Below are 14,762 nucleotides of genomic sequence, written 5' to 3' on the forward strand. Positions count from 1 at the left end.
ACTGTAAGAAGGCTATTCATTTTACCATCCTTAATCAGAAGCAAGGTTTTGTTTGTGTTCCCCTCCGCTTCCCTGCCCTGCACAAACTCAGCCTAATCATTATGAATACAAGACAGAAGTATCGGGTTCAAGCAATTCGCTAAACATTTAGAGTATAGTTTGATATCAATATTAATGAGATCCGTCTATAGCTTGTGAGAGGAATAACAGTAAAGAATGCAGAGAGGGATTGCATCTGGAAAACCCATCTGGGCTGGGACTATTACTTGCAGGAGTAAATTTAATGACTAAATCCACCTCTTCCTCCATTAATTCCTACTCTTAGTAATTGTGCGAAGAGCATTTTCAAACAAGTAGTCTTTTATCTTAGACTGCAGTATGGCAATAGGCAGATCAGAATAATGACTTTTAATGTTGTACAGATCCTTCCTCATATTAACTCCTAAAGTTCTTGGAAATTTTTATCTAAGCAAGAACCACACTGGCATGACATGAGGAACAAAAGTATGGGAAGAATGTGGGTGTAAAACTCTTGCTATTGGATGACCACATTTATTAGAATACTCCAAAAGAGAACCTTTTAGGGCTCATGCACATAGGCGAATTTTTGCTGTGGACGTCTGCCCACAGATTCCACAACAATGTCGGTCCATAGCATACAATGGAAAAGTGATTTTTTTTTTCATGCACATGAGCTGAAACCAGTTGCGTCTTTCGCACGGACAGAAGTCAGTGGAAGCCATCTGATCCACAGCCTTTCCGCAATAATCTTTGTGGAATGGCTGTGAGATCCGTATCATCATTTTTCAACAGCACAGGGAAATCTGTACTGGGCACATGCATCAGCGCACCAGCAGCCCATCCGCAGTGCAGAAGACAAGACAGGTGCGCAGGGTCGCTTGCAGTGGACACGGGTGGGTTTCGTGTTGGATTCCCCATGCGGAATTCGTGCGTGCCCATGTCAGGCAGCCTTAATCTGGATTTGAAAACGGGAGGATTTTTTTCTTTTTAAATACATTTTAAAATATGATTTCAAAAATATGATATAAAAATCATGAGATATTACAGCTAGTTGCTGCTTCGATAAATATCCCTTGGTTCTCCATTTGTGGCTATATGAAGAGGGCTGAGTGGTAATATGCTAATGGAGCTCTGATTGTGTGTTTCTGGTTCAATTAGCTAGAACCAGCATAATTTAACAATATACGTACAACTGTAAATAAGGGGTGGATGGAGTAAGGCGGATCTGGGTGGGTTATGGACTGGGGACAGCGAGATGTGAATGAAGTAGGAGAGGGGGAACAGCATATAAAGAAGAAAAAGAGGGAAGGGTGAGGAGAACCAGAGGGTGGAGGGGAGAGGGTGGGCAGTTAAGTCTGGTCGCTTAAGAGAGATTTATACTCTGCTGTATATTGAAATGTTATCCATGGAGCCCACGACGAGACAAAGGATTCATGAGTATCCTGGAGCGACGCGGTGAGATCCTCCATCTCCATTATATCATCCACCTTGTGTAGGCAGTGGGACAGTGTTGAAATCGTGGTTGATTTCTAAAGAGCGGGTATACATGCTCTAGCAACGTTAATAAAATATTTTAATATAGATCACGGTATGTCTTTGGTGGTATGCCCGTAAGGTGCAGAAGATACAGGAGTGGTGATTTTGGTATTGCTAGATGTAAAACTTTACAGATTGTCTTATGAATATCCTGCCAGAAGGTCTACAGTTGAGGACACCCCAAGAGATATAGAGCAAGGAGCCTAGGTCCCCATGACCAACACAGGTGGGGATCTGACGGGAACATTTTATGCAACATGGTACTAGCGAGAGAGGATTTTGTAACCGGCTTATTGATATTTGCTGCTGATGGAGGTTTTATGAGTGAATTTGAATATTTTGTCTATCTGGGACTGAGAGAGCATGTGCAGTCAAGGTCCTTATCCCATTTTGTCAAGTATTGTGGTTTGAAACTAATTGGTGGGAAGGTTAAGGGGATGTCGTGGTCAGATAAAGTATGGCATAAAGGTCCTGAACCCATGCACACAGTCTCAAAGTGAGTTAGTTCCATGTAAAGTCTATGGGTGGTGTAAGGGTACCGAGGAAAAGTAAGAGCTGCGCGGATCTCCAGAAATCCTGAGGGGATGGGTCTGCTATGTCCTGCCAAGAAACGTGTGGCCCTACATATGTTGGCTAGTCTCTATATGAGAAAGGGTCCCTTCTCTAACCCCATTGGAAATAGTGTGTTACCAAGTACCGCGAGTAATGGGCAGGGGGATTGGGATAGATTTGGCTGGCCAAAAGATGCCTGAAGTTAAGGAGGGTTGGTCCTATCCTAAGGTTTCCCGACAGCGCATGCAATATGATTCCTAGGAACCATGGCAATAGGTTCAGGGGAATATCAGTAATATCTTGCTCCAAATGGACCCACAACTTGCGATCAGCATGACAACACCAATCTACTACTCTTTGAAGGAGGGATTTCTCCTAATATTGTTTTATGTCTGGGAGACCTACATCCCCTCTGCTTTTGGGGAAGAAGAGGAGAGAGAGACTTAGACGTAGTGGTTTGTGTCCCCAGATATATTGTGTAAATATATTGAGTTCACAAGAAACGTTCATTTTGAGGATCGTCCAGTGGCCAAACCAGTTGTGTGATTTTGTAGACCATTTTGAAAGGTCCTTTTAGACTGTCGGTAAATGTTCTTGATAATAATGAGAGGATTCTTGATCCTAAAGGGCCTTAGTTCCACTCGATTATTAAAAAGGTAATCTAAAGTGTCCAAGGACTGAGTATTCTTATGAGCAACTTCCAACGTATGGATCCTAGGTAATAAGGAAACCTTAAAAGATTTCTTTCTTTAAACACGAACCCGAGATAACGTAGAGGTAGGGCAGAAGCTATTTTTTTTCTAGAACATTCTCAGTTTCTTCTCACTGCTGCATCCTGAGAGAATGTGTCTTGTCCTTTTGAGAGCTACATCTAATGTTAATGTAATGTTTGAGGGAACTCAGACAAATTGGGCCAGCTTGAATAATACTGAGACTGATTAAATCCTTCATTTCCCTCAAAACCTCCTAAGAAGTCTCGAATTTTAGGATTTGCTAAGTGTGTTGCCAACCAGAATTGCATCTGGTGACGACAAACAGTGATTGTTTTGAAAACTGGGAGAGGCAAAGCTGCTAGACGGGCACCAGGATCCCTAAAAAGACTCGCCATCTCTCTTAGTAATATCACTACATACAATTCAAAATCTACCCGCGCCAACATGAACTATAAAGTTCTGTTCATAAAATCTTTTTTTTCGCTACGCGTTCCAGCACTATTCTGTGCCTTTATCAAGCTTTATACATCTTTAAATATTTACAACATATATATATATATACTATCATTCAAATTACTTACAGCAAGGTAAATCCTGCCATCTCTCTTAGGATATTCATGAGCTTCAGCTGCCCGTTAATACTCTAGTGGTGTGTCTCATGTATCTTATTCTGAAAAGTACTCTGAAAGTGCAGATAGTGCTGTAAGGTGGTTACATAGTAATAGAGACACTTGCTTGAAGAACAAATATATACCAATATTTAATGCAAAATTATTATGTATGCATATATGCTGCCCAAATAAATACTACCATAATCCGAAAGTATATGGCGCCGTTTATTAATATCTGCATGACTCCTCGGGGGTTGGAACATTTGCAGATATTCTGTTGACTGAATATTTGGAGTTCGGTGGTCTTTCCTAGTCTTGTGAAAGAATTCTGTTGGACCCTTAGATGATGATAGAACCCTTTGTTGTGTTGGAAATATTTTCTGTTTGTGCTGCTCACTTTTCTGTATAATGACCACCTCCTATAGAAGTGTGTACAGCAAAACTACAGTAATTGGTCTTTGATCCCCATCAATCTGGAAAATTGAAATGTGGACTGATTTACTGTATGTGCTGTATCACTGGGAAGCAGGTTTTCCTTTCTTTTTGTAATCCAAAACTGTTAAGAGTAATCACACGGTATGTATGCTTATTAGAGATAAGCGAGCATACTCGCTAAGGGCAATTGCTCGAGCGAGCATTGCCCTTAGCGAGTACCTGCCCGCTCGAGAGAAAAGGTTCGGGGGTGTCAGCAGGGGGGAGCGGGGGGGGGGGGGGAGAGTGAGAGAGAGATCTCCCCTACGTTCCTCCCCGCTCTCCCCCGCAGCTCCCTGCCCGCCGCCGGAACCTATTCTCTCGAGCGGGCAGGTACTCGCTAAGGGCAATGCTCGCTCGAGCAATTGCCCTTAGCGAGTATGCTCGCTCATCACTAATGCTTATGTATGGCAATTATTGTTAGAGTTTTAGCAATAGCAATGTCATAACTTCACTTTTACACTTTTTACCTTGGCTTTCATACAGTGAATTACCTTTTTGGCTGTTATCATCATTACCTATTAACTGAAACTGTGATGATGCTGAGTAAATAATCACTATAAGCCCAAAATATGGAGAATTTATAAGAAATTCAGTTCCATATAAACTGAATACATTAGTTTTAATTAGTGCTTTAGGGTTGTTAGGCGTATACACATTGTCACCCTAAGTGTGCTATTGATAAATGAAGGGTCAGTCTTCCCTGAGAGGGCTCTGATAGATTATTGCTGCAGACGGCTTACTCTAAAGAAAAAGGGCAAAAGTGCTCTAAGGTGTGACCTGCTACAAGTTTCTGCATACAACATGGATTTTATGGCAAAAGAACACATACATTTTTAAATAAAATTTTACATTAACTTACCTAACGCTTTGTATTTCAGCCTAATTATATTAGTCTGAACTTAGAAAGAATAACTCTTATACCACTAATTATAAACACAAAACTGTAAGCTCCCTAATGTATATACTTAGAATACCAGAGTTATCTATAGCACCAGTAACCTACCACTTAACCCCTTCAGTGGCAGGTTTCTATATCAGCGCAGCAAGCCCCAGAGATTTTCCTGAGGTAATTTCAAGCGGCAAACATGTACAGTGGCACAATAACTGTGTGGTCTGGACAGCATTTCAGCACTAGAGCTGTCCATGGAAATCTTCCGGGGTTTAACTGCATGGTCAGTGCAGCAAGACCCAGAGATTTTCCGGGCGTGCCACTAAAAGGATTAAAGGGAACTGGACAGCGGGTTCATTCTGCCCAAACCACCATAGCATTTTTATTTTTCCATCGACAGAGCTCTATGAGGGCTTGTTTTTTGTGATATAAACTTTAGTCTTCTTTTATCTAATTTTTGGGATTATATTACATTTTGATTGCTCTTTATTCCACACGATTATGTCAATACTTAATTTATATAGGCTTGGTGGGGGTGGGGTTGCAACTTTTTCACACTTTAAAAAAAAGTATCTAATTCTTTTTTGTTTATCGCTGCATACAAAGACCCGGAACATTTTTCTTTTTTTTGCCAACATTGCCATAATTCTTTTTTTTTCATAGGGTGCACTGTGCAGGTTAAATAATGTACTAACATTTTTCTCTGGGTCATTACGAACGCTGCAATACCACATGTATGTTTTTTGGTTTTTTTTTACATCATACGGGGAGAAAGGTGCGGTTTTGATGTTTTTACTTATTTTTTTTTTACTTTTTATTTTTGCCACACTAAGGGACTTAAATATCATCATATTTTATCATTCATCTAATGCACTGCTATAATGAAGTATAAGTAGTGTATTAGAATGGTTATGAAGGTCTGCAGTGGCTGCACCTCATTAGCCACTGTATCTGGGAGACGTAGAGGCTATATCCGAGCCTCTTGAGTGCCATAGCAACCCATTGAAACCCCATGATCGCATTGCGCTGGTACGATGGGTGACAGCCTTTTACATGCTATGGTCGCACTGACCACAGCATGTAAAAGGTTAAACAGCATGAATCAAAGGTCTTTTTAGCTCCCACTATTACAGCAAGTGCCCCCTCCACCACACAAGAGACCCACGCCGGGCTTCTAAAGCATGGCCGTTTTTTGACGGCGCTGCAGATTAAAGCCCCCTAACGTCCGCCATCAAAAGACGTATGGGCAGTCGTTAAGGGGTTAACAATAATTACTTGAATACATCTTTTTGAGTTTTTCTTTTTCAACCACTTTGTCTAAAAAGAATTAATTAGAGTAGATGCTGCTGATTTGTTTTAGCGGTCGAACATGCTGTTTAATTGTGGCTCGTGTCTCGGTATTAGGTGACAAGACAATCTTTAATGAGTAACTACTAAGATATATTTTTACTCGCGCACATAAATTTTAAGCCTTACAACCTGTGATAAATGAGGTTTAACAAGTATTGTTGTTTTTCCTGTGTGATTCGTTTTACTTGTCGCTGTTTATATATCTTTTTTGCCATATTTTTTTTCTTTTAATTTTCTTTGCTTTAGCAGGAGGTGGCAAACTTTGATTCCATTGATAAGCATTCCCACCGTAGAAGCTAATTATACAATCGGATGGTAATAATAAAGCCTGACATGTGTCTGCGAGTTTTAATAGAATGTCGGCACATACAAAGTAGGAAGTAATTGGATTGACAGACACAAAGCCAGTTATTATACCGTTATTATCTGATTGAAATAAGCCGGCAGAAGTGCAGGCAACTGTAGCATAACTAATCTGATAATAATGAAGTCCACGCTCCCAGAAGCGCGTGTTGCTTACATGGGAATTGAAAGCAGATAAGTAGCACTCGGCCCACCTTGATTCTGTAATCTACCAATGCTCTATGCGGACGTGTAGACCACAAAGTGCTGGCCTACTGTAAACTTCAGATAAGTCTGATGTGTGATCATGGTTCTACTACTGCCTTAAATAGCTACTAAATGATTAATTGTAACAATAAAACTTTATCTTGCATAGTATGAATTGCAAAAAAGTGGAAAAAAAAAAGTGTGTAAATGATTTGAGATCATTAGTTAATATCCTATTTCTTCTTTTAAGAGTAGTCACATACTTGAATAGATGTTCACATTATTGCTTCATCTTAGGCCTACCCCGAGTCGCTGTATTATATCATTCTGCACTATTAGTATGGATGCTAAATTAAGTTAAGACATGTTTTTTGTTTTTTTTTAACCATTAGTTTTTTATTGGTTTTATCTTTAGTAAATATTAATGCTCTATTCTCATTACTTCTATCCTTCCATTAGACTTATACCTCTGGAGTATTCCCCATTGTATTCCACTGATGTAGGGCTTCGATGTATGCCACTGTATACCATTCTAGAAAACATTTAAAGATGTTTATCCAACCTATTGGAAAGCGTATAGTCACTTTTTAAATTCCATACCACTCCTGTTTCAGGCTGTTTCATTTGCTGCAGCCATGACGTGTTCTACTAAACACATGACTGTGGCAGCCAATCAGTTGCTACGTCTGTGATGTACCGCCCACGCTGACATCTTTCTCAGTTTCTCTTTCTTGCATGCTCCATTTTTTCGGCTTTACATTTCCTTACTAGATATTACTTCTGCAAGAAAACATTTGCTTAAGTCGGTTAGGACATCTTTGTAATGGATCGTAGAATGTTTTGTTACAAATCTTATCCCATATATGGTATGCAACGCTGCAAAACTTTTTCCTTTTAATGCAAGAAAAGACCGTAGGGAAATATAACTTGTAAATGGGGATAATAAAGGCAGCTGCTGAGAGCAGGAGCGCTGAGGAAGCAAGACAAAAAGCTTTGTGTCTACTGCGGAATTTTACATTTATGCACAAACAGTGGGGATTTCACTCGAGGAGAGCTATTCCCAGCCGTAAGCCAGCATGCACCAACAAGCATTGAAAGTGTAATTCATCCTAAATACCCGTAACGCCACCTCCCAGCTATCTTACAACCGCTTGGGAATGTATACAGTAATCTTGTGTTCATGTAACCAAGCGTCACCTGTTTCACCTGTTTAACTATTCTTTTACATCGCTGATGATTATTTTGTACACATAGAGGCTTATAGAATTAACCTAAATAACAAAAGCCTCCTTTTACTTCAGTCCTTTAGTAGAGAACCCTAACAACCGCACTGCATAAAAGATTCCAAATTAAGTTATGCCAGTTTTTCCCTCTTGTCATGACTGATAGGATATTATACATGATTTTATATAAAATTACCCAGGTGACAGTATATTACATTATTCTGCACCTACAGTATCCATGATGTGCTGCAACTCTTACTTCTTGCTGCTTTCAGTTAGTGTATGTTCCACATACTAGCAGCTGCATATGACCAAAAATCATGCCCACATATGGTTACAGGGATTTGCAAATACATACTGAGATTGTTGAACAGTGTGTTGTATTCCTGGCGCTTGAGTTTGACACCGTGAATTGGCTTGACAGATTACTGGGAGGGGTTGGTGAGAATCCAGTGGTCATGGTATACATCGGCATCAATGACAAAATTAGAGCTAGGTAGAAGGTTGTTAAAAACCATTTCAGAGAACTAGGCCATAAGCTATGGGCAAGGACCTCCTAAGTAGTAGTTTCTAAAATACTACCTGTACCACGTGTCACACCAGAAAGGCAGAGGGAAATTACAGAGGTAAACATGGGGATCAAGAGTCGGTGTAGGAAGGAGGGGTTTGGGTTCCTGGAGAACTGGGCTGACTTTGCTGTTTGGCTACAGGTTCTACCGTAGAGATGGGCAGCATTTCAATGGGGAGAGTGCAGCTGTGCTTAAGAAGAAGATGGTTAGAAGGTTGGAGAAGTGTTTAAACTAGGGACTAGGGGGAGCAATCGCAAAGTCTCATGTCTATAGTGTCTTGCCTTCTCTAAGTAATAAAAATAGGAGTGGAGCAGTGGCAGGAGTTAGAACTGACAGGACAGTCAGTAGGGACACAATTAATCTAACCAATAAAATTGCCAAACTGGAAGTAGTAATGTCTGAGGAAAACTACGACATAGCAACTGTAAAGTGGGTGGGGCGTGTCTTCTATCCTCTATCAACATATATGTTAGGGAGATGAACATTTGGAGTCTCTATCGGTAAGAGATACATGGAGGGAAAAACAATAGTAAAATTCTAATAGGCGTTTTCTATATGCCACCAAATTATGGGGGAATTTAACTATCCAGCTATAAACTGGGAAGCTAAACCTGCTATAGTTAACAAGTTTTTGTCAATAACTGAAGATAATTACCTTACCCAACTTGTACAGAACCCAAGTAGAGGAACGGCCATTTTGGACTATTAACCCAAAAATCTGACGGAATAATAGGGGTGCAAGTTGAGGGACACCTGTGAAATAATGACATAAAATAATAAATTTCCCCTTGTCTTTTGAAACAGAGCTTTATTGGGGAGCTACAAAAATACTGAACTTTAGGAACAACCTATAAGGAAAAAGTAACTATGTAAAAAGCAGACAAATGCTGCAAAGGTGGAGACAGAGAGACTCATTGTGAAATAGAGTAAAACTCACCCTAAACAGTTCTTTAATTTATATAAATAGTAAAAAGATTAAAACTGAAAGTGTTTGCCCTAAAATAATGTAGGGAATATTGTAGAGGATGATGAGAAGAAAGCAAGTCTATTACATGTTTTTTTTCTCTCCAGTGTAGTCAGAGGAAAATGAAATGTCAGATGAGATGCAGATTGATAAAGTAAACTCTCCACTAAATGTCACCAGTTTAACTCAGGAAGAAGTGCAGAGTCTGCAGACCTGCCTTAAAAAGATTAAAATAGACAAACGCCAGTTCCTGATGACATACACCCCCTGATTCTAAGGGAACTAAGTAATGTGATAGACCTTTGTTTCTTATATTTAAGGACTGGATAGTGACTGGTTCTCTTCCACTGGATTGGCGCGTCGCTCAGTGTGGTGCCAATATTTTAAAAAGGGGTCACAAAGTCAATATGCAGCAAAATCATGCAGCCAATTAACCATCTATTCGAAAAATCTGCCCAGCATATGTGGATATGGATTTGCGGCCACATGCAACCGCTGTTCCTTGGGACCCGTGTTCTTGGACTCTGTTCCTTCTTTTCATTTTGGTTGCCTTCATAAATGCCAGAAAAAAATGTGTATTTTTTCTGGTAAAATGATGGAAACGGTGATGGAACCCGTTTTAGGCAATGGGTTTCTGTCAGATCCAGAATGCTGCATTTTTTTTTCTGTTTAGTAATGGAACAGAAGAACCAAAATGTGTACGGAGACTTACTGTCCAGAGCAGTGTGTATACACGTGAATTCACTTAAGACACTTGGGAAGTCTGCATTATGATCAGACGTTTGTGTTTTACTTTTTTCATGCTACATGGAAAAATTAGAAGTGCCAGAGTCCCTTGCTACATCATGATTAGTTACTGCAATGAAAACCATAATGTAATACAATATTACACCCTTTCATTTCCACTCAGTGCTTACAAACCATCATTAAAGGTTAAAAGCTATTGGCAGTCACTATTATGAAGTGAGAATTGCATTATATAAAACTCCATTCATTTATATAGAACATCCCAAAAATGTCCAAAAGCTGAATCATGTTTTTAATTCCCTTTTTCATCTCTCAAGATCTGATTATATAATTATAGTATCATTAATACCTTACATTAAACCTTGAGAGATTACGTGTCTGTAAAGGACACCACCATTTACATATCTCAGATTTATGAAAGCCACGTTTAAACCACAGCTGCCAAGTTTGGTTTCTTGGGACCACAAGTACAGGTGCATCTATACATATGCAATGCTTTTGGGATATAAACATATCTATCACTGCTACATGAAGACTTGAAATTATTATGAGATAGATGGAATGTATTTAAGTGATTAGCTTCAATTAATCATAAATTATACTCCACATGAAATGCTGGATGTACAGTTTGGTTTTTACCTTTAATGCCAAGAATCTCTAAATCATAAGGACCGCAGTAGTTATTTGTTTGGCCTTTCTGCTTAGACTCTGTAGATAAATATGGAAAGATCAAGTGTGTATATATCAGAATAAATATAGTATATTAGTTATAATGGAAATAATTACTCATTTCCCTCTTTTTGCTTTATTGTTTCAGGTTTATTCAAGAGATTGAGCATGGCATTGGTTTTGGACCAATAAAACAATGTCCCTTGCGAGAGTTCCTTACTATGTACATCAAGAATATCTTCCTAAATCAGGTTTTGGCGGAAATCAACAAAGAAATTGAAGGAGTCACCAAGGTGTCAGATCCTTTGAAGCTTTTGGCTGGTGCTGACACTATGAAAATTTTGGGTGTTCAGCGACCACTGCTGCAGGTATGTAGAAGATATTTAGCCCTTGTCTTAGTTTCTGCCTAACTACTCAATCCTAGTAGCATCTTTGTGTAACTGAAGATTTAGGTTCTCTATGGAGGTTTGTCGAATGTTTTTGTACCAAATCTGTTAAGCTGTTTTATGGACCTAATGTTCTGCTCGCGGACATTGCTAGTTCTGTAGAATGTCACCACTTGCTGCAGCTTTAAAATTTTTCTACACAGGCACTAAAGATCCAGCTCAAACCACAAAAGTAAAAGCAGAAGCCAAAAAGTGACAACAGCACTCAAAATACATTTACTATCAGAAGTATACATACCTATAATAAATACACTAACCACCACATTAAATAATACAAGGTTCTTGGTATATAATTTGATCAAATCATATTGGCCCATCTACTAACGTCCAGGTGACCAAGCTTTCAGATGGGTCCTAGCGCTAATACCAGGTGGTTTAATCTTAATCTGGGAAAGATGGGTACCTACCTTTAAAAATGCTCCTCTTTTGGGACTAAGCCTACAAATAAAATCGGGAATTTAGGATACTATTTATATGGTCCAATAGGAGAGACAGGAGGTAAATGGGTGGCAGGCATGCACGACCAAGTGGAGGCAGACACTACTGCACAATATTTGTACAAAAAAAGGATAAAATAGGTCAGCACTTCCCAGTAGAAATCTATGGCTGCAACATACTGTTGAGAAGTGCTGATCTATTTTATCCCTTTTTTTGATCATTTTATCCTTCTGAATCGTATAAAACCCGATATCACGGGAGGGCAAGATGACCAGACTCAGACTCACGTATTTTGGCCATGTAATGCAATTAGAGTCGCTAGAAAAATCTATAATGCTTCAGTGGCAAAAGAAGAACCGTCCGCCAAAGGATGCAATGGCTTAAAACTGTCAAAACTGGGTATCAAACAACTGAAGGAAGCAGTGCAAAACCGAAAAACGTCTTGGGAGCTTGCCTTTAGGGCTGCTGAGGGTCGTGAAGGACTAAACGGCTAACAACAATAACATTAGAAGTGACCTTTTCTGAAAATTATGTTATGGGCAAGTGGCCTGGCTCAACTGGGGGGTCCACTGACCCGAACTTTTGTGGCATCATAGATTATATGCTTGTCTAAAACTGGTGGTTATATTTTCTGTATATATATAGTATAGGTGGATGTATATATTTCATAGAGGAAATGGTTCAAATCCAGTTGGAAGGGACCTCCAGGGTCATCTGGTCCAACCCCCTGCTCAATGCAGGATGGCTAAATTAACCCAGGCAGATGTTTGTCCAGCCTCTGTTTGAAGACTTCCATTGAAGGAGAACTCACTACCCCCCCGTGGTAACCTGTTCCACTCATTGATCACCCTTACTGTCAAGGTTATTTTCTAATATCTAATGTGTCTCCTCCCTTTCAGTTTCATCCCATTGCTTCTAGTCTTTCCTTGTGCAAATGAGAATGTCCATATCGTTTTGGCCATGTAGTATATTTACAGATTATGTTAGGTCATCTTTCTAGAGTATTTTTGAAGGTATACAGTAAACTCCACTACAATGCTGATCTGCTCAGGAGCATATGAATTTTGGGGACTAGTTTTTATTAGTGTGTTTTCCAAGATGGCTTGTTCTTCCTTGTCATGTGATTCCATCAATAACCGTGTAGAAGAAAATTGCTTAAAATATTTTATGGAGATTACGTCAGAACTGCAAGTAACCATTAACCAGGAAAATACTTGATTAACCCATCTTATAACAGCTAGGTTAGCATGAGTCATGTTTCTTTGCCGGCCTGCAATGATACATTAGCACTTTGGCTTCACACTGACATGGGTGAATAAGTTCTCCATTCATCTTTCTGGATTAGGACCTCTCCTTCCCTACCTGTTGACCACACTTGATTTGCTGCCTCCTTCATTTAAATGGTTGTTTTTTTTTCTTTCCTGTATTTCTCAATGAATGCAGCCATATTGTAGTATTAGCATCTTCCCAGTCAGGTGAAGAAGATAGTGTTGTCATAATTGTAAAGAGCCTACCAAACTAACAGCGAATGATCTCATGTTTTATATTTGTACTTTTTTAAAATTAAGCATTAATCTGCAGTATTTAGGTTTTTCACTTATTTATTTCCAACTGCAGCTCAAAGTCTGTATGAGCTTAAAACTGTGCCCTTACCCCTCTCCATTGCCCCATGAAATCAGCAGCGTTCAGTGACCGCTTGGACTGTACATGGAGTGTCCACTGTAGAACATTTCCCTGGCAGTAACCCCTTGTTCCCTTCTGATTGACAGACTGTGCCCGCGTTTCTTCGAAGGCTGACACATCGATTTTCTTGTCTCGGTGTAAACCCGTGTGAGTTCTCATTTCTGCACATTCAAGCACTAATGTTGGAGCAGATTGTCAGCTGCAGTAGTGATCAATAGTTCCCCTCTGAAAAGTTTTGGCTGTAAGAGATACTTGTTTTTAACCTTTGCTCCACTGATCTATTCATGATGTAAAAATGTATTTTCTCCGCTTACACAATGCATCTTACATAATTTATGAGATAAAGCTTTAAAAGGTCTTGGACACATACTGTGGACCTGCACAACGGATCGTTTACTTCATTTTAACAGGAGCGCACAGATTTGACGTGTTCTCTTACTCTTGGTCTTTTTGCTGTACTAAATGTAAGACAATTTGGAAATTACACTGCTTGAACTAATATTTGCATAAATCTCACAATCTTTTGCGTGAGATTCTGTCATTTGGTAACCATTACAGTGGGAAGAGTTAATATTTGAGTCCTAATTAAAAACTGTGATACAGAATGGTGTATGTCGTTTAAGATCAACTTCAAGAAGCCAGACAAAGCCACCTGACGGCGCAGCGCCTGTGATTTGTATTCCCGGTATGACTAGTACAGTAGAGCTATCTATTAAGATGCTTGAGGTGCCATCTTTCAATAGCGTTTTGAGTAGAGAGCGGCGTACTCTTGTCCTGGTCTAGACAAAGAGTGTTTGCTCAAGAGAATTCTGGGATCATTGCGCTCTACCCAAGTTTCAGTTTTCTTCCGCAATATGTTGCCTCCATAAGTTAGATCTTCACACAACTGTTGCATGTAAAGCTGCTTTTAACCCTTTCCTATCCACTGTCTGACGTCTGAAGACATTATGAGTTAAGGCTGTACGGCTCCAATGTTGGAACACTACCGTCGGGGTTCTCTTACTGTATATTGCCAGCCTCACTGCTGTCGGAGCCTATCCTACCTCATGCAGTACTGGCTTTAGCCAACATATAGCGCTGTTGTATAACGGCAAAAAAATAGTAAGCCCCCTGGGAAAACCAGGATACAAATTGGATTGGAAAGGGTTACAGTATTTTGGCTGAAATTTAGTGGCAGTCACTTGACTGTTAACAAATTGGACATACCATGGAATATGATTGCAGTCGTCTTCCTGAAGGAAGTTTTCTATAATGTGCATACTCCTATCTACCTCTCTGAATGAAATATCACTTCAGGGCTCCTATTAACTATAGTGGCCATAGATAAT

At 39.6% G+C, this 14,762-nt stretch overlaps 1 protein-coding gene across 1 annotated transcript in view; it reads left to right on the forward strand.

Moving 5' to 3' along the window:
- EXOC4 (exocyst complex component 4) overlaps positions 1–14,762 on the forward strand; it is a 395,535-nt gene that overhangs the window by 207,086 nt on the left and 173,687 nt on the right. Inside the window, exon 11 of the mRNA XM_066592136.1 lies at positions 11,016–11,235. Coding sequence (XP_066448233.1) covers positions 11,016–11,235 — 220 coding nt within the window. The remainder of the gene's footprint in view (positions 1–11,015; positions 11,236–14,762) is intronic.

The sequence above is a fragment of the Eleutherodactylus coqui genome, chromosome 2, assembly GCF_035609145.1.
Source record: "Eleutherodactylus coqui strain aEleCoq1 chromosome 2, aEleCoq1.hap1, whole genome shotgun sequence".
NCBI lineage: Eukaryota > Metazoa > Chordata > Amphibia > Anura > Eleutherodactylidae > Eleutherodactylus > Eleutherodactylus coqui.